This window comes from Anguilla anguilla, chromosome 19 (assembly GCF_013347855.1).
Source record: "Anguilla anguilla isolate fAngAng1 chromosome 19, fAngAng1.pri, whole genome shotgun sequence".
NCBI lineage: Eukaryota > Metazoa > Chordata > Actinopteri > Anguilliformes > Anguillidae > Anguilla > Anguilla anguilla.
The window spans coordinates 3,651,220-3,672,666 of NC_049219.1; the positions used below are offsets into that span (position 1 = coordinate 3,651,220).

Below are 21,447 nucleotides of genomic sequence, written 5' to 3' on the forward strand. Positions count from 1 at the left end.
ATGGCATACCTGCCATCCCAATATGGTTGTTGTAGTTAGGGGTTTGATCAGGGACACAGTGATGGTGGAGTTTCAGTATTACAAAGCAATGGAGAACCTGAGTGTGTTTCAGAGTGTGTGTGTTATAAGGGTGTTTTCAGTGGAGGGAGGGGAGCTGTTTTTGCACATGGAACAGGGTGAGTGAATGGAATAAGTTTCCTTTCTGACAGATTTGTGTTTTTTTCATATGATCGTGGTTTTGTGTTTTATTGTGCCTTTGTTTTTATATATGTGATGTCATTGGTGTGTTGAGAGTGGAAATAAAGGATGGTTAAAATTCAGAATTCTGTTCTGCTGTTCTTACAGTGTGGACCATGGAGGAGAGAACAGGACCAAACCAGGACCCAGGAAATGTGAGTCTGTATTGACATAGAACACTTTGCATAGATACACACTCTGTGTGTGTGTGTGTGTGTGTGTGTGAGACAGAGAGACTTCTCTCTTACACACATAAACACACAATCAGAAACACACATGTACACAAACACACACACAGAGGTACTATGACAGTCCTTTCTCTCTCACACACATAATAAGGTGAATATTAATAGTGATATTTAATCTCATTAATGTCTCTGGTGTGCAGACGGCTATCAGCTCACACTGGATCCAAACACAGCGCACAGAAAGCTGTCTCTGTCTGAGGGGAACAGGAGGGTGACACACACACTGGGGAGAGAGGAGCAGCCATATCCTGATCATCCAGAGAGATTTGAGCACATGTTCCAGGTTGTGTGCAGAGAGAATGTGTGTGAGCGCTGTTACTGGGAGGCTGAGGTCAGTAGGTCTGAGAGGGGGGGAGAGTTTTCTATAGCAGTGACAGATAAAGGAGTCAGCAGGAAAGGACACGGTTATGACTGTTGGTTTGGACTGAATAAAACCTCCTGGAGTCTGGGGTGGCTTTATGATTCCGGTCCCTCTCGTAGAGTCGGTTACTATGTCTCGCACAATCGTAACCGAACAGACATACTTGTCCCCACCCCCCCCTACCGCAGAGCAGGAGTGTGTGATCATGAATCTGGAGGATGTATGTGTGTGTACAGGGTAGGAGTGTGTGTGGACCGTCCAACCGGCACTCTGTCCTTCTACAGCGTCTCTGACTCTGACACACTGACCCTCCTGCACAGATTCCACACACACTTCACTCAACACACACCCCTCTGTGCTGGATTTAAAGTGAAAAGCTTCTCAGTGTCCCTCTGCCAACTGGAGTAGAGACACACACACACGCACGTGCGCGCACACAAATATGCATGTGCACACAGACGCATACACACACACACGTGCGCATACACACTCGCGCACACATGCACGCACACACAAATACATACACTCATGTACACACACACACCACATTCATATACCCACTCACACACACACACCACACACACTCATATACACATACACACACACACTCAGATACACATAGACACATACACCCACATACACACATCCACACACACATACTCTCACACACACCCTTGCTTTCTCACACTCATGCACACGCGCTCACAAATACACACACTGATGTACACTCACACACCTATGCACGCACACGCTCGTGCACACACACTCACACTCTTACACACACACACACACCCTCTCACACCCAATCACTCACACACCCAATCACACACATGCACACACACACCTACACACATGAACACACACAATCTCTCGCACACACGAACAAACACATTCACCAGTGCACTCTCACGCGCACACACACATGCATACATACGTACACACGCTCATAACCGTATGCACACACATACTTTCTCTCTCTTTCATACTCTCAAACACACACACATTCACATCCACACACATTCACACAAACGCACGCACACACACACAAACTCATGCACTCACACACACACACACATGCCTGCAGAGACACAAACATGTGTCAACACACACATTCCTCAGTGTCCCTCTGCTAACTGGAGTAGACACACACACATGCGCGCGCACACACACATACGTGAGCATACACACTCCAACGCATGCACACACACACACACAGACATATATATACACACACTCTCATGTACAGATACACACACTCAATCACACACTCACACATATATATATATACACACTCGTATGCACCTAGACTCACACACATGCACTCACACATCTACACACACTCTCGCACAACCAGTCACACACACCCTCTCTCTCTCACATACACTCCATCACACACACACATACTCTCACACACACCCTTTCTCTGTCAGTCATGCACATGCACTCACAAATACATGCACTCATGTTTACTCATGCACACGCACTCACAGACCTATGCAGGCACACTCTCTCACACCCAGTCACTCACACACACCTACACACGGACACACACAATCTCACGCACACACACACACACACGCATGCACACATACACGCGCTCATACACACACACCTTTTCTCTCACTCACACACTCACATACAGTATACAGACACACACATTCGCAAACGCACACACACACACACACACACATTTATGCAATCACGCACAAACACAAACGTGTAAACACTCACACACTCTCATTCCCATACGCACGCACACACATGTATAAACACACACATTCTCTTCCCATACGCACACACACACACACACACATCGACACACTTGCAACCTTCCTTGACCAATGCCTTACCAGTGCAATTTCAGCTGTGCCCAATATTATATATATATATATATATATATAACCTCAGTACAGCCTAACCCCTGTACGTAAGAGTATTATCTTTTAGCAGTTCAAGTTAAGCACTTGCTGTCTAAATGTGATATTTTTTTACATTTTAATACATTTATATTGAAAATGTTCAAGGTGTGTTTATGTACTTTTGATTATTAAAACATTAATATAACATTGAGAGTAATAATGGCAAAAGATGGCAGGGTAAAATGTTTTTGAAGTAATAATTCTGTCTCCTGTATCTGCATCTTTTTTTAAAAGAATCCAGTGGCAAACTCCTCCACTTAAATGTGCATTTTACTAGTTTTTACAGTTGCTTTCATTCATTTTCACAAGAGTTCCAATGTGCAAATTTCTGTGGGCAAATGCAGCTGATAGGGAGAATGCAGAATGATCACTGCAGTGTACTTATTTTCTTTCATTACTGTAAACAATGATGGATTGAGTTTCCTTATTAATTCTTTTAGGTTTTTTTTTTTTTTTTTTTTTTTGCTTTAATTTTCTGTATTTTCAGACAATAATATGCAATGATTAAACCTGAATTATTAAAATATCAAATGTTTTGCTGTTGTGATTTATTATTGTGTGATGTATTGAACTCCTGTGACACAGTAGTACTTATTTCATATTCTATATTGGATTATGTTTGGGCTCAATATGAGTAGATCAGCATGGGGCTAAAATCTGCAGTTAAAGCAGTGACATTCATCTACAGTAGTGGAAATAAAATCCATTATGCGAGAAGTTGTGTAGTGTCTGATGAATGCTTGCTTCTGTTGCTGTATTGTAACCACAACTCAATACATTTTGAAAAGTCACTGCTTGTGTATTGAGCTGGTATGTTTGTTACCTCTCAAAGAAATGGTTTTCCTGTAGGTTTGAACCTGGATCTGCTGCACATCAGTTGAATGGATTAGACCACTAAGCCAAAACCAGGGTAGAAGTGTGGATTGCATGACATCCAGTCTCTGAGATGTTCCTGAGACCCTACATTTTTTCAGATGCATTTCTGATATCTGCAGTCACACATTACAAATGCATTACAGTATGTTATGATTGCTTTGGCTCAGTGTGGAAAACTCAATTTGCCAAACTGACTGGCAAAATTCTTACCCTAAGACACTAATTGCAGTACCTACCCACAAAGTGCACAACTCTAAATCACCCTCAGTTTTCACAATACAGTCATCTCATATTAGTACAATGTTCCAGTGCTTATTGCTAGACATGCAGATTGTGAAATGAAGTCAAGATGTTTGCAATTCTGTCTCATCACTTCCAGCAACATTGCCCAGGTGAGTTGCATTGCAGCACGATTGGTATTCCTGTGGCAATGTCTGTTCTGTCTGTTCTGATAATGTGATTTTTCTTCTATCAGATAAGGCCTGCTGGTGCAAGTTTGTAGTGTTGTATTTGTATGTGTTATTTTTACTGTTTACATGTCAAATGTCTAGAGTGTAAATGTTTCTGTTTAAATGATTGGTTGAATAACACATATCACCGCTATTTTCACTGACCATGTTAAATGTACTCACTCAGCTCCAAAGGCATGCTGATGTTAAACCCATATTCTAACCTGTTTGAAATGACACAAATTCTGCCTAGTCTGTTCAAACATCAGACATTTTTTTAACTCTACATATTGTTTATGCCCTGCACCTGAACAATTTGGATGTGCCCATTCTACTGTACCATCTCCTTTGTAAGCTAAGAAGTTCCTTTCAGCTGACTACATCAGAATCTGTACTACTGGCGTTTTATGAAAGCTGAAAATGTACAACATTGTGAATCAGAAATGATATCTGGGTGGGTAAATTGCTGGATATGCTGTAGAACATACTTTGTCATTGATTTATAAATATACCAGTATATCCTGGGCTTTCACTGATGGTTTAATTGTGGTACATAAAGCAGTGGCCTGATATGCGTTCCATGTTTGCAGTTTGCTTCTACCTGACTGCTTCCCCCCAGCAGGGAAACAGAGGGGCACAACCCCCCCACCAGAAAAACAAAGGGGCACAACCCCCCAGCAGGGAAACAGAGGAGTACAACCCCCCCAGCAGGGAAACAGAGGGGCAAAACCCCCCCAGCATGGAAACAGAGGGACAAACCCCCCCCCCCCCAGCAGGGAAGCAGAGGGGCAAAACCCCCCCAGCATGGAAACAGAGGGTCACAACCCCCCCCAGCAGGGAAACAGAGAGGCACAAAAGACTCTGGGTCATCCCACCATGGACAGCGCAGGAGAGGTAGCAGGTTTTAGCAGTTTGCTATGGTGGTCTGGGAGGATGGACAGCGTGGGAAAGTATGGAGGACCGATCGCTCAGTGGGTCAGACTGGTGGAAGATACCACAAGCCAGGCTTAGCTTCCTGATCAGGGCCAATTATGACACCCTGCCTTCTCCTCAGAACGTGCACTAATGGTTTGGTGCGGATGAGACCGTCCGCTCTGTGCTGCACCCAAACGAGGCCTCCGGCACGTTCTGTCAGGCTGTGAGACGGCTCCAGCACATGGACACAGAGCAGGGCTCCAGCACAGGGACACACAGCAGGCCTCCAGCACTGGGACACAGAGGAGGCCTCCGGCACAGGGACACTGAGTAGGTCTGTCAGGCTGTGAGACGGCTCCAGCACAGGGACGCAGAGCAGACCTCCAGCACAGGGACACAGAGCAGGCCTCCGGCACATTCTATCAGGCTGTGAGACGGCTCCAGTACAGGGACACAGAGCAGGCCTGCAGCACAGGGACACACAGCAGGCCTCCAGCACAGGGACACAGAGCAGGCCTCCAGGACGTTCTGTCAGGCTGTGAGACGGCTCCAGCACAGGGGTGCTACAGATGGAGGTATGACCAGCTGCTGCGGAAGCTTCTGGAATTACTGGAGACCAGCAGACAGGAGGCAAACAGAGACGCTTCTCCTGTGAAAGAGCATCAAACCCACTTTGTGAGGCAAGCAGAGGAGGAGGAGACCGTAGGACACAAAGGTGGGAGTAGAGCCCTGGTTCCAGGCAGAGGGTGGAGCATGCGTGTAGATCTCAATCCACAGCTCCATTTCCCAAATGAAATCAGCACAGCGTTCCTGTGGCCTAACATGGAGACATGGTCCACTCGGGCGAAGGTGGTGCTCCTTATATGGAGACATGGTCTACTCGGGCAAAGGTGGTGCTCCTTATATGGAGACATGGTCTACTTGGGCGAAGATGGTGCTCCTTATATGGAGACGTGGTCCTCTCGGGTGAAGATGGTGCTCCTTATATGGAGACGTGGTCCACTCAGGCGAAGGTGGTGCTCCTTATATGGAAACGTGTTCTACTCGGGCGAAGGTGGTGCTCCTTATATGGAGATGTGGTCCTCTCGGGTGAAGGTGGTGCTCCTTATGGAGCTCACCCTCCCATGGGAGGAGGGGGCAGAAGCAGCCTATGAGCGGAAACGCCTGAAGTACTCCGACCTGGCAGCGGAGTGTGAGAGTGTAAGGAGTGTAAGGAGGTCGGTTAGAGAGCGACAGTATATCCAGTGGAGGTGGGACGCTGGGGGTTCACCCGCCAGTCAGTGCTCTACCTTCTGGAGAACACGGGCATGGCAGGGGCAAGACTGAGGAGGGCAGCTATAGGGCTGGCCGAGGAAGCAGAGAAGGGGGGCTGGCGCAGAGAGGGGGGGGAGAGTCGGCAAATACCCACTGCACCCAGAACAACAGCAGAGGGTGGCAGCTGGCCTTCTGGATCAATTTGAGCCTCTTTGTGTCCCTGGAGTAGAGGCTCCCAGCCCAGCACACACAGGTGTAGAACAGGACACCGGCCACAATGATCTGGTAGCACATGGCCAGCATCCTGCTACACACACCAAAGAAGCATAGCCTCCCCAGAAAGAAAAGGGCCTTCAGTCTAGTAGGGCCTCCAAAGACACAGACCACAGTATCAAACCATCTATCTATATGATCAGGTGAACATGGTGTATGTGTGTTTGTGTGCGTGTGTGTGCATGTTATGCATGTGCGTGCGTCTGTGTGTATTGATGTAGGACGGAGTGTAGCACAGTGGGTAAGGAACTGGGCTTGTAACCGAAAGGTCGCAGGTTCGATTCCCAGGAAGGGCACTGCCGTTGTACCCTTGAGCAAGGTACTTAACCTGCATTGCTTCAGTATATATCCAGCTGTATAAATGGATACAATGTGAAAAATGCTATGTAAAAAGTTGTGTAAGTCGCTCTGGATAAGAGAGTCTGCTAAATGCCTGTAATGTACTGTAATGCGCTGTGTACGTGCTCTGTGTGTACAATAAAAATGAGCATCTTCAGTGCATCAACCAGTGCAGTGTTTCTTTGAAATTACACCCCCATCCTCATGCTAAATGTAATTTAATAAAACCATTGTGTGCCAGAGTATTTACTTTTGCTATCAGGACTGTTGGCTGTACTGGAATACTGGAAACACAAAGTGGATGCTTTCCGCCATCCGGTGGTCTTGTGACGCTACTACAAGGGACTCCAGAGGGTGATACTCAAGACTGAAGTTGGGAGTTTCTAAATCGTTGACTGCTTACTCCAGTTCCCTCTGTCTAATATAACATTTTTTGTAAAGATCTGAAACAAGGCCCTAATTTTTTTTTTTTTTTTTTTTTTTTTTTTTTTTTACAATTGAGCACACACTTCTTAACCTTTTTCTGTCTAAACTAAATATAAATTAAATTTATGAAATGAAATGAAACATTCTATTATTGATGGCCATTATCAAAGGCAAACTCAATGTAGACAGATAGGGCTGGCAGTAGCAGCGCCGCAGCAGCAGCGCTGGCGGTGTGGACACACACATGCATGCGAGCCGCAGCAGTTCGGCGAGGTAGCCGTCACGCGCAGGCGAGGTAAGCGGTCTAGACCAGGCGTAAGGCAGTGCAGTGTGGGGCCACATAGCTCAGGAGCTAAGAGTGGTTGTCTGGCAGCCGGACGGTTACCAGTTTGATCCCCCGCCCTGGGCGTGTCGAAGTGCCCCTGAGCAAGACACCACACCACTGCTGTCTGTCCTGGCCCCTCGCTGGTGGAATGACCTTCCCGTGGTGGTCAGAACAGCAGAGAATCTGATTACCTTCAAGCGCAGACTAAACACTCATCTCTTCAGGCTGCACCTCTCCCCACCCCTCCCTAGCCTCTAGTTTAGCTCAATGTACCTAGTTAGGCTAATGCGAGTTAGTTTTGTATTTGGCAGGATTGTTTTGTCTGATTCTGATTAGGCAAATGTGATTTCAGTGCTAGTTTTGTACTTGGCAGGATTGTTTGTTTGTTTGCTGAACAGGTTACCCTACAGGGTTGGAGTCCTGCATTTCAGTTTGAGTACGCTGTGTCTGTGTTTGAAATGTACCGTGTGCATTTCAGATTGAGTACGCTATGCCTGTGTTTGAAATGGACCATGTGCATTTCAGATTGAGTATGCTGTGTCTTTGTTGGTAATGCACTGTGTGCATTTCAGATTGAGTACGCTGTGTCTGTGTGGGAAATGCACCGTGTGCATTTCAGATTGAGTACGCTGTGTCTGTGTTGGAAATGCAGCTCAGTGATTGCGCCCTGTGTGTACAGCAGGCCCCTGTTAAAGGCAGTGTGGAGATGAAGGGGGTGCAGAGGGTGGAGTTGGGGACCCTGCTGCAGGTCACCCAGGCCTTGGAGGCGGTGGTGGGCCCGTGCTTCGGTCCATCTGGGGGCCAGGTCCTCTTCACCCGCGACTCTGGAGAGGTCCTCATCACCAGGGATGGCCGGAGGATCCTTACCTCCCTTCGGCTTGACCATCCCGTTGCCAGGTAACAGGCCCCAGAACCTGTTCTCCCTCTTACTGACATACAGCACAGCCAACAACCTGGGGCTTCTTCCATTCATCCAGCTCAGAAAACGGTTTTTCACCACTACGTCTTAATGCAATATGCACAGTTCGATGTTGGGGATGTGACGTTTGCACTATAAATGAGAAACGAAAGTATACAAGTGGAAAAAGCTGTTTGAGTAACAGTGTGTAAATCATACTGCGTGCATAACAGTGTGTGAATCATACTGTGTGAGTAACAGTGTGTAAATCATACTGCATGCATAACAGTGTGTGAATCATACTGTGTGAGTAACAGTGTGTAAATCATACTGCATGCATAACAGTGTGCAAATCATACTGTGTGAGTAACTGTGTGTAAATCATACTGTGAGTAGCAGTGCGCAAATCGTATTGTGAGTTACAGTGTGTAATTCATACTGTGTGATTACCAATGTGTATGAGTAACTGTGTAAATCATACTGTATGAGTAATAGTGAGTAAAAGACTATGGATAGAGATGTGTGTGCTGATAATGGTGTTGTGTTGTGCCTGTGACAGAGTCCTGGTGGGATGTGTATCAGCACACTGTAAGATCACGGGTGATGGAGCCAAGTCCTTCCTTCTCCTGCTGGGGGCGCTTCTGCGGGGTATCCACGGCGACCATCTCCACGGCATTCAGGCCCGCCGCGTGGCTCACATTCTGCTGTCCTTCTAGACGCTCGTTTTGGATGGCGTGATTGGGCAGGGCCTTGCCCCTCGCGCCCTGTCCCTTCTCCAGGACCCCGCCCACCTGCGCCCGCTCACGGACGCCTACTTCCGGGGAAAGACGGCGAGCTCCCACTGGGGGGTCCTGAGCCAGACGGCCTGCGAGTTCTACCGCAGGTGGCGGTGTGAGCAGGACTTCACCGGCGTGACCCTGATCTCCCGCCACTTCGCGGCGCTCCACACGCCCGTACCAGGCCTGACCGTGAGCCGGTCCCGGGTCCTCCAGGGCCTGGTGATCCACAGAGACTTTGCGGTGCGTTGCCCTGGCGACGGGCCGCTCCGAGCGCTGGCCACAAGCGTGCCGCTCCAGTCCCCTCTGGCGCCCCCTGGCGTCTCTCTGAACCTGGCGAGCACGGCGCAGGCGCAGAGGTGCTGCGGCGGGGTGGGCGGGAGGGCAGAGCGGGGCGTGGCCTGCCTGCGCAGGCTGAGGGTGGGGCTGCTGCTCTCGGCAGCGAAGCAGTCGGAGCTGGCGCTGGACCTCGCTCGGCGGGCCGGCCTGTCCGTGGTGGAGTGCGTGGACAGTGACGAGCTGGCGCTGTTCTGTCGGCTGGCGGGGGCGGAGCTCTTTGCCGACCCCGGTGACTGGAGCCAGATTGGAGAGGAGCACGTTGCCACGGTGACATTCTGCAAGCCCGTGGTGCTGGGTCCCGACAGGTTGGCCCACGTGGGCTTCCCAGAGGGGCGGGGCTTGGCACCGCACTGCCTGGTTCTGTGCGGGCCCAGTCCCGGCCTGGCGGAGCAGTGCAGCAGGGCCTTCTGCGGACTGTTCCGGATGCTTCAGCGCGTGTACGAGCCTGTCCTGTCGCGTCACGCACACGGTCCTGTCCAATCGCATCACCCGCAGGGCAGGGAGGAGGACAGTGAGAACGTAGCTCATTACATGGTCAAACAACCCGGCCTACACAATGGTACAAGGTTAGATAGAGCACCCGCCAGCATGAGGGACAATGCCCACCTGAGCACTGACAGCACAGAGGCTGGAGGGCCACAGGCCATTATTGGGGACCCAAACAGGGGTGAGGGGCCACAGGTCCTCATTAGCGACCCAAACAGGGGTGAGGGGACACAGGCCCTTATTAGGGACCCAAACAAGGGTGAGGGGCCACTATGTGCAGGCCAAAGCCAAAATCCTGACAGCACAGAGCCCGAAGCAGAACCTGAACATCCAATTCTGGACTGGCTACGAAATGGCAAGGCATCAGGAGAGCGGCCCGGCGTCCATTTTGGGGAAGGGAAAGAAGGAGCATTGGGGACCCGTACCCGAGAAACAGGCCCCGCCTCTTCAGGTGTCCTAATAGAGGCAGGCAGCGTGCTACCAGCAGGGGGCGCGTTTGAGTTCGTACTGCACCACTGCCTCCTGCAGCAGGCCTCCCAGCGGCGCTGCCCCGACCTGCGCGCGGCCTGCCGGCTGGTGGCGGGGGCCGTACTGAGCGTGCCCATGCGGCTGTACCCCGGCCCACGCTTCCTGGATGCCCAGTCACACTTCCTCAGGGCCTCTGGGGCCGCCCCCCCCAGCTGGAGGGTTCGGGGGCTGGAGTCCCTGGCCTGTAAATACCAGCTCCTCCTCTCCGTCCTGCACACTGCGTCAAGCCTGCTGTCCGTGGACCTCATCCTTCACACCCACATCCGCAGCCAGGCAGAACACAGCCAGGAGGAGGAAGAGGAGGCAGCAGAGTAGAAATGTTCTGTCAATCCTGTTATTCATTATGCACAAATTTGAATGGCTGTATGTATTTATACAAGTTCCAGGTCCTCCCATGTGATAGTATCTTCATACCTTAAGTATGTGAAATTGGGGTGGCAGGTATGCCATCCTGCAAAGTTACGCGTTGGTGGGGTGGCATGCCCCAAATATATACAGCACCGAGAGTTTGGCACTTTTCAGGGTTTCCTTGCAGAAATAACCACAATGACCACAGACTCAACCCTTAAAAACATTCATTTCTGTACCTTCTGACCTCACACATCCACACAATAAAGCCCCAACCTTAGTGGATTTTGCATTTTCTTCTTCCTGCCTGATTACATCATCACATGCACCAGAATAGGTTGCCTCATTGGACATACATACAGGTGCATACGTTTAAAAGACCAAGAATATGCAGCCCCGATATCTGTTTTGAAAGTGCATTCTCCTCGGCGTGACTAGAGCTTCACTTCCGTCCCTCTGAGTAGCTAGTCTAAGTATTGTTTTGCTTGTTAGTTGTGTCTTGTGGCCTTAATTTGCCTTAGTTTCTTTAAATTAGTCGTCTTTGCTTGTTGCGTCGTCATATTAGTGATTTGTAGCCAGCTGTTTTTACCGGTTAAACTCCTAGTCTTGATTGATTGTCAGCTGTGCAATATTGGTAGTAATTAGTATCGCGTAAGTCTTTGATCGGTAACTTTGTTTCATCCCCGTTTTATCTGCGCAGCTGTTTTGGTTCAAGGTATTGTAAATTGCTTGTATTTGATCCGTTTAGAGCCGCTTATCGCTACATTATTGAGTAATTACGCGGCACTTCAAATAGTGTTTCTGAGCGACGCTAGCGTCGCTCCTCGTCAGTTTTATGCAAGCTCTTCCCATCTCTGTCTGCTCTCTGCCCTACAGCACCCGGTTCCAAAGACGTGGCCCCCCTAAGCGACGGAACCCAGCTAACCTCTCCTACCCCCAGCTGTCTCCCTGCAATAACTGCACAGTTGCTGGAGGACTTTGGAACTGCCAGTCTGCTTCAAAGAAGGCTGATTTCATCTCAGCCTATGCCTCCCTGCTCTCCCTTGATTTCCTTGCCCTCACTGAGACATGGATCACCCCAGAGAACACTGCAACCCCTGCTGCCCTCTCCTCTTTCTTTTCATTCTCCCACACTCCCCGACCATCAGGCCGTGGTGGTGGCACTGGTCTTCTAATCTCTCCCTCCTGGAAATACTCAGCCCTACCTCTCTCTGACCTACCCCGATTCAGTTTTGAATACCATTCTGTTTCAATCACCTGTCCAACTAATCTATACATTGTTGTCATTTATCGCCCCCCAGGTCCACTGGGAAACTTCATCGATGAGCTGGATATCCTACTCAGCTCTTTCCCTGAGGACGGCACCCCACTGATCCTGCTTGGAGATTTCAACCTCCACCTGGAAACATCTCAGTCTTCAGCTGTCCTACATCTCCTCCACTCCTTTGACCTCTCCCTACAGTCATCTCCCCCTACCCACAAGGCGGGCAACCTCCTCGACCTGGTTTTTCTGAGGAATAGCCCTTGCACCGATATCACTGTAACCCCTCTGCACACCTCTGACCACCACTTCGTTTCCTTCTCCCTCCCCCATGCTCCCTCTCACCCACCTTCTCCCCCCACACCCACTGTATCTGTCCGCCGCAATCTCTGCTCCCTCTCAACCTCCTCTCTTGCTTCATCTGTCACTGCTGCCCTCCCTCCTCTCGAATCCTTCACTACCCTCCCCACTGATTCTGCATCCACCTCCCTACTTTCCTCCCTTACATCTGCTCTTGACTCCCTCTGCCCCACTGTCTCTAGGCCAACACGTCCATCTCCTCCCCGCCCGTGGATGTCCAATGCCATACGCACCTCCAGGGTTGGACTCCGTGCAGCAGAGAGGAAGTGGAGGACATCCAGAGATGCTTCAGACCTCTCTGCCTACCAATCCCTCCTTGCAGCGTTCTCCTCCACGGTGACTGCTGCCAAGGTAAACTACTATCAAACCAAAATCCATAACTACCGCTCTAACCCTCGGCAACTGTTTTCTGTTTTTTCCTCTCTCCTCAGCCAGCCATCTGCACGCCCTCAGTCCTCGCTCACTGCTGACGACTTTGCAACCTTCTTTGACGAGAAGATTGCAGTCATCCGCAACTCCTTCTGCACTCCACCTCACCCTATGCTCCCCTCCCCTTGTCTCTCCACTCCTCTGCTTACGGTCACTGGCTCCCAACTCCCCACCCCTCAACCTGTACTCTCCCCCTCCCTCACCATTTCCCCTTGTTTCTCCGACTTCTCTCCCCTCACCGATTCTGAGGTTTCACAACTCCTACTTTCCCATCGCCCCACAACCTGTGCCCTTGACCCCATTCCCTCACCACTCCTCCAGGCAATCTCACCCGAGATTCTCCCATTCATCACCTCCCTGGTTAACTCCTCCCTGACATCCGGCTGCTTCCCGTCAACCTTCAAGAAGGCCCTCATCTCCCCCCTCCTGAAAAAGACTACACTAGACCCCTCCATCATTGGGAACTACAGACCGGTATCTCTCCTTCCATTTCTGTCAAAAACCATTGAACGTGCTGCATCAAATCAACTCTCTGTGTTTCTTTCACAGAATGAGCTCCTCGATCCCCATCAGTCTGGATTCAGACCAGGCCACTCGACAGAGACCGCACTCCTCTCTGTCAACGAAGCTCTCCACGCAGCCCGAGCAGCCTCCCTCTCCTCCGTCTTATTACTTCTGGACCTATCGGCAGCCTTCGACACAGTCGACCACCCCACCCTCCTGTCCTCCCTATCTGCAATGGGGATCTGTGGCACAGTCCTCAATTGGATTGAGTCTTACCTCTCAGATCGCTCCTTCCAGGTAGCCTGGGCTGGTAAAGTATCTGCGCCACACCCCCTCACCACCGGAGTCCCACAGGGCTCGGTCCTTGGTCCTCTCCTCTTCTCTCTCTACACCCAGTCCCTTGGCCCTGTCATCACAGCTCATGGTATGTCTTACCATTGCTATGCTGATGACACACAACTGTTTCTCTCCTTCCCACCCTCTGACACACAGGTCTCAGCCCGCATCACTGCCTGCCTGAGTGATATTCAGAGCTGGATGGTCCGCCACCATCTCAAGCTCAATCCAGGTAAGACAGAGCTCATTTATATTCCGGCTCTTAACTCCCCTCTCTCTGATCTCTCTATCTCCCTAGGTAATACCATCCTCACACCATCACCCTCAACTAGAAACCTTGGCGTGGTGATGGACAACAGACTGTCCCTCACCGAGCACATTTCAGCAGTGACACGTTCATGCAGGTTCTTCCTGTATAACATCCGGAGGATCCGCCCCTTCCTCACAACTTACTCGACCCAACTCCTCGTCCAGGCAGTGGTCCTGTCCCGCCTGGACTACTGTAACTCCCTGCTTGCTGGCCTCCCAGCATCATCTATCAGACCCCTGCAACTCATCCAGAACGCAGCAGCGCGTCTGGTCTTCAACCTCCCCAGACATTCCCACGTTACCCCCCTGCTCACCACCCTCCACTGGCTCCCCGTGATGGCTCGCATCAAATTTAAAACATTAGTGCTTGCCTTCAAAGCAGCCAGGGGGTCAGCCCCTCCCTATCTACGTCAACTCATCAGACCCTACACCCCAGCTAGACCTCTCCGTTCTGCTGCCACATGTCGCCTGGTCCCTGCCCCGGCTCGCACCAGCACCCGGTCACGCCTCCTGTCTGTTCTAGCCCCACGGTGGTGGAATGACCTTCCTGTGCAAGTCAGAACAGCAGAGACCCTGGCCGTCTTCAAACGTAGACTGAAGACTCACCTCTTCAAGCTACATCTCACCTCATCACCCCCCACTACCCTCTAACATCCATTAAACCTCTAGTTATACCTATTGTAGCTCTCTTGCAGGAATATTGTAAAGCGCTTGTCTCTGAGTTTTGTAATGCACTTGTTGTAAGTCGCTCTGGATAAGAGCGTCTGCTAAGAACCTATAATGTAATGTAATGTAATGTAATGTTTTCCTCATAGTTCACTGGGTAGCACGTTTGCCAATGGAACATTATGGACGAGTGACAAACCCAGGTTCAAATCCCCCCTCAGACTCAAGCAAACCTATAACTCTAAACTGGCTTGCTAGCTAACTAAAAAGCAAACATTTAAGCAATTGCTTTTGCATCGGTTATGTCTTTGCGGGAAACAATTATTTCTGAAATCCAAATAAAATACACCCACTTTAGACAGTTTTTCTGCCCCATCCCACATCTTCATAGAAGTGCAAGAGAGAGTATGTGTGTGTGTGTGGGTTCGTGCGTGTGTGTGTGGGCACATCTGTGTGTGTGCGCAGATGCACACCTGGACTACACCTCTCTGCCCCTGTAATGGACATTTTATGACTACCCTGTACCGACCCTTTATTCCGGGCCATCATCACCGCTGTGCCTCCTATTTATACTATGTATAATCACCACTGAGGCCACTGGTTAGGCAGTATTGATATTACCTATATTCTTATAGTTCTTATAATTACACATACTGCATTATTTATATTTATCACTGTTTTTATTGTGCTTTTATTCTGTTTTTATGTTTCGAGACTGTGTTGTATTTTGTGTTAGCACCTTGGACCGTGAGGAACGACATTTCGTTCCCGTATAGTATGTATGTGGAAATGACAATTAAACTTGAAACTTGTTTGTGCGCATTTCTGTGCATTTTTTGTGCGCGCACGCATGCGCATCTGTGTGTACATTACATTACATTCATTTGGCAGACGCTTTTATCCAAAGCGACGTACAAAAGTGCATTTTCATGATCGTAGACAACTGCTGAACACGGGTTCAGTAAGGTACAATTACTTATTTTGTACAGCTATTTCTAGCTGAGAACAATGAACACTATCCTGGTCTAACATCTGCAAAGCCAAACTAGGCAGAAGATTAAGCTACAGTATTAGGACAAATACAAATTACCAAGAAGTGCAGGGATGGGGCAACATGTAACAAGTGACAGGAAAAAGGGTATTTAAAAAAAAAAATTTATACAGCGTGGTGGTGGTTAGTCTAGGTATAGTCTGAAGAGATGAGTCTTCAGGCCACGGCGGAAGATGGGTAGTGAGGGGGTGGTTCGGAGAGGGACGGGGAGTTCGTTCCACCACTGGGGAGCTAGCGTGGAGAAGCTCTGTGATCCCTTTGGGCGGGTGGGAGGGGTTACAAGGCGCCCTGCTGCCGCAGAGCGGAGTGGTCGAGCAGGCACATAGAATTGAGAACGCGCGTGTATGCATGTAAGCGTGCGTTTGTGCGTGTGCATGTATGCGTGTAAGCGTGCGTTTCTGAGGGATTGGTTATGCTGACTCAGTGAGGGATTGCTAGAATGTAGACATTTAGCAGAAACTTGTCCAGAGCAACTTCAACACACGACCTACATTTTTACATATATACTGCCTTCCAGAATTATTTTTATACTTAATAAAAGTGAAACAAAAACAAAAAAGGCTATAAATAAGCAAGCAATGAGCTATATGTATAACATGTTTAAAAAGGGGGGGGGGGGGGGTATTTTCTTCAAAATAATAATTATATATATATCACTATTATTCACACCCCTATAATTTTTAATCCATCAAAATCTACATATTTTTTCAGGTTGGTAAATTCCATGATCACTAAAATTAACTCACCAAACAGAATTTCTGAAAGAAGTGTGCCCTTTTTGTTGAAGCTATAACGAATGTGGATTGATCAAAAGTCTTCAAATCTAACATGAGCCGCGATCTCAATATCAACAGCCTTCTGGGAAGGATTGCCAGAAATTATCTTCTAATTAGGGCAATAAAAACATAAGCCTTGAGTTGCCAAATAACATTTGGTACCTATAATGTTACGGTCAGATAAGTGCAAAATTCAGCTTTTGACCACAAAGTATCGCATTTGGGTTAGAAGGATCTGTAAGAATTCTGCTTGGCGACATGCCCTACGATTCAATTAAACACATCGCCATATTTACGGCACATGAAAGGACTCAATATATAATTTGTAATTATTTTGCTTTTATATTTACCTGACACGTGCATTCTGTGTTGTCCTACTAGTTAGCCTATCTTCAACACAACAGGATGCTTGCAAACAATATGGGTTATAACCTAAATGTATTGCCGCGTTTAATGTCCACAAAAACCAACAAAGCCTGCGTGAAAAACGAGAGAAGGATATATGATTAAGTTATTCCTGGCAATAGAAAGAAACATTCAGCATGCACTACCATGGGAAAATGTCCTGTTTGTTCGAATGTTTTTTTTTTAACCTAACACAGAGATTCTGACGAATTGTCATTTCACTCATTTTACTTTTTTAACCGAGTGAAAAGGGTGGTCAATATTTTAATTGAAAGGTGTAGCTAATTGTCTAATTACTCGGTCTGATTTTAGAATCAGAGGGTTTGCAGAGCATACGCCCAATATCAGTATTAGTAGGTCTAATGTGTTGCGAAATGATATCGACAGCTGAATGTTTTGTTTCGTTTCGCTCATATCGCTTTCTCAGAGGGACAGTAGTTAAACTATTCTCTGAAAATGTACATATGCTAATTTTCTGTGGGTTTATATATTAAATAAATACGTCCTCGTAATACGCGCTCCACTAATGCAATCTACATCTGTACATTTGCAGGTTTGCCTCCGCGTTTATTCTCTCATTACTGATAGCACTGCAGCTTTCTTCTTCTTTGGGTGAGTAAATGTTTATTTATTTATTTACTTTTGTATGACTCGTTTACATGAACCAGTTTCAGTTAATCACAGTGGAGGTACAATTAGAATTATATTTTAATTTACAGCTGTAGTGGAGTGAATCAGCTGGCGTTGGTAACGCGTAAGGGAAATGTCATTTCGGCTTTAAATTGCTGTGGCTTGAATGGCCTTATGCATGTGTAGCCTATAGGTAACGTTTACCTTTTGTTTTTAAAATTCATTAATGGGTGTGTCCATTCAGTTAGGCCTATAGACCTGAATGTATAGTCACAAGAATACGTCCAACGTTGCCATTTTCAGGAAGCTGCAGCAGTCCTGTCTTCTCTGTCTGTTGGGTTCTAAACGTCAGCGCCTCCGTGAAGAGGTATGAAGTTCAGAATATCAGAACCTTCGGTTCATAACTTCTCAAAGCACATTTACTTGAAACCTACGCACCTCGTTGTTTGTACGGTGACATTGTTCTCAATACTTACCAGACCAGATACCAAGATATGGCTGGACAGCAATGAACTTACACCCATAGGAAGTAAAGGCAAAATGGTGTCGTTGATGGTAACGACACTGGATGTGCATACATTACGCGCGGAATATGACGGAATCTCCCATGTGTGGAACTTTTCAGTTGTTTCCGGTAAGTGTGAAATTCAGTTGTTCACACGTTTGTGACTTTGACTTTGAAGCTGAATTGGAGAAGAAAACGGAAATCCATAATTGTAAATTGGATTTATAAGTGTATCGCTGTTTTGGCGATGCTTTTAGGTCCATGTACGATCCGTGTACTTTTTGGCCAATCTCTTTCCGTTTCAAGAACATAATTTTTTGTTAAACATATAATTACAGAAACGGACATGGTCATTAATTGTAATTCGAAGCTAATTGACCGTTTACAAATGTATGGTTGACACTGCAGTCCACCAATTCCTGCTTACAAACTTCCTCCGCCGAGTCCGACGTCTAGCTCCGACAATGTCTGCCACATTGTTGCTGACGGGGGGGATGTAGATGGATCCAATGCTGAACATGCTTTTCTCATCAGATTCCATCAATGTGAGCAGTGCGAACAGAACTGCGTATCTCCCCCCCAGCAGAAGTGAGGTGAGTGTTACTGACCTTTCAATCTAGCTGATGACTGTTGTCATGGTCAATAATAGAAACTGCTAGACATATGTTTGCCAAAATATGGTCCATTGCCTCGGTCTTGTGGCAGATTGATGGCTCTCTTAAATTATGCTGCAGGCCACATAATTTGAACAACTACTTCTATAAAGATGGGAACTGGACTTGCAACCCAAAGGTTACTGGTTAAATTCCTAGGTAGGGTGCTGCTGCCTTGTTATATTCTCCACAAGTGGGCGTGTGCATGTGTGAGGTATGCCAAGAAAACAGTACAGGCCTGTATGCATGACCCCTACAATGAGGGCGTCCAGTGGCTCTGTTATGCTGTGGGGCGCAATTTCATGGTATGGTCTGGGTCCGCTTGTCCCCTAAGAGGGAACGATCACTGCAAATCAATACAAAGTTATTTTGAGTGATCACCTTTATCCTATGATGAAACATTTCTGTCCTGATGGGAGTGGTCTCTTCAAGGATGACAGTGTCCCCATCCACCGAGCTCGAGGGGTCACTGAACGGTTTGATGAGTATGAAAATGATGTGAATCATATGGTATGGCCTTTGCAGTCACCAGATCTCAGCTGGTGAATGTGGGGCTTTATTTTGACACAGGGGAAACCAGAATGTTTAGCACTGTGGACCCTCTCATGGTTTGTGCTTTTGAATTGGAGCCATTTCAAATTTCTCATCTCAAGATGTTTGAATGAACATGGAAACTATTGAAAAGTAAAACTGAAAAGTTTAGTGCTGTCGTCACTTTCCTCGAGTGCCTGTTCTCCCTTTTGCAGTCTAACAGAAGCGAGTTGATAATGTGGTTAATCAGACCCATAAATTCTCCATTAGAATGGCTAATTGGGAATCTTCAATTTCTCTTTCATAACAGGAAGCTCTCAAGACATTCCAGCCAAATGAAGTGTTTCCCTGTGAAAACGACACTCATTATCTCTACCAAAAGGAGGACTTTATCATTGCCCTTGGTATGCCTCCCTCTTTACTCTTGAACTTGACCAGATAAGGTTTTCAAAGATCTGAATTTTAACACATTCCAAATTGTTTGCAGTGCAACAGCATTTAAATCTAACATTCTGAAAATTCTTTTTTAAATTCACTTTTCTGCTAGTATGTTCCTCTGTGTTTTACTACAATTACATTTTAGCAGTTTTACTGCTATTTCCAAGAGATTTAAATGGTGAAATGATGCCCCCATATAAGGAAATTGAGGATGTTCACTTGGTAGAGTCATAAAGCTCCTTCACGAGCTCACACTTTTAGGAATATTTGTGATTTATAAATATAATCTGTATGTGTGATTTAAAACTTTATTTATTTCTAAGCAAATTGCACAAAATGTGTATGCACAATTTAATTAAATCCACGCAAACTCTATGCATCAGGCCCAGAACTTTTATTTCCATTGAATATGTAATTTACCAGCATATTTCTATTTTTACTAAGAATATAATTTCAGGGTATTAAATTAATTTCTATGCCAAATTCATGGGGCTTTTTGCACATAACTTCAAAGCTTAGAATCAGTTTGTTAAATGGTCCACATCAGTGTATAAAGCAGTTTAATTGGATAACTACATACATACTGATAATTAAATTGTTTCCATATGGATAATTGAAATGATCACTATACAAATTAAGAGTTTCTTTTTATTTATTTACAAGTTTAACAGTTATCGGAATGTGTATATCTTTTGTTTGAATGCAGTTTAACAGGTGTTATACTGTATCAGAAAACCAATATTGCTATGATAAATATTAATGAATTCGACGTTAATTCAACATTTAACTTAATAGCTTAGATTCAGGTTGCTGTTTAGATGTGTAATAGATGGAGTGATAGGTTCCATTAGGTCATGTTTAAATATGACCTAATGAAACCTATTACTATAGGTATATTGATAATTATTAGTTGTTGGTGTGGGCAGTTTTTCTGTGTAAAGTTTAAGTAACTGTAAATTTGGCTTTAATCCGTGACTTTATGTGCAACACAACAGTGTCCCTGTATCACTCTACATATTAAATATAATATCAGAATGCTTTTGTATATTTGATGAATAGTTTGTTAGCTGTGTATGACGCCTGAAAAATGAACATTGCCTCATTTCAGGTTTCCAGAATTCTAGCTTTTTACTAACACAATCTTTTTATGGCTTAATAGATTAGATGTTGGCTTACTGTTCTCCATTAACAGTAGCTTATCTATGGAAACTGGTGTCTTTGAAGGCTCCATCAACAGTGCAGCTTGGCATAAATGACCTCCTGGGTTACAATGCCAGTTTCTCAAGCACACCCTGCTCTCCCCAGGCCACACCCACCGCTTTCCACTGAGGGCGGAGTCTCGGGGTGCCTCCACGCTATTGGTCTCCTGGCGAGGGAGCCACCATGTCCCCCCCGACCCCCTGCACAGAGTGGCGCTGTACCGGCCGGACCTGGACGGCCTGGCGGTCCTGTGCAATGAGACCACGCGCAGGTGGCACTACCGATTCGCTGGCCTGGACGGCTGCCGGAGCTACGTGGCGTGTGTGGAGATGGCGCTCGGCCCCGCGGTCCTGTGCCTCACCGCACTGACCGGTAAGAGTGCGTCTGCCCCCCCCC

The 21,447-nt window shown here is 47.1% G+C and overlaps 1 protein-coding gene across 1 annotated transcript in view; it reads left to right on the forward strand.

The window, feature by feature from the left end:
* The first annotated feature begins 362 nt into the window (after positions 1–362).
* Positions 363–21,447, forward strand: part of LOC118218890 — a 45,216-nt gene continuing 24,131 nt past the window's right edge. The window contains exons 1-8 of the mRNA XM_035401617.1: positions 363–392; positions 8,302–8,519; positions 17,648–17,706; positions 18,028–18,091; positions 18,204–18,358; positions 18,764–18,822; positions 19,724–19,817; positions 21,157–21,423. Coding sequence (XP_035257508.1) covers positions 8,329–8,519; positions 17,648–17,706; positions 18,028–18,091; positions 18,204–18,358; positions 18,764–18,822; positions 19,724–19,817; positions 21,157–21,423 — 889 coding nt within the window. The 5' untranslated portion in view covers positions 363–392; positions 8,302–8,328. The remainder of the gene's footprint in view (positions 393–8,301; positions 8,520–17,647; positions 17,707–18,027; positions 18,092–18,203; positions 18,359–18,763; positions 18,823–19,723; positions 19,818–21,156; positions 21,424–21,447) is intronic.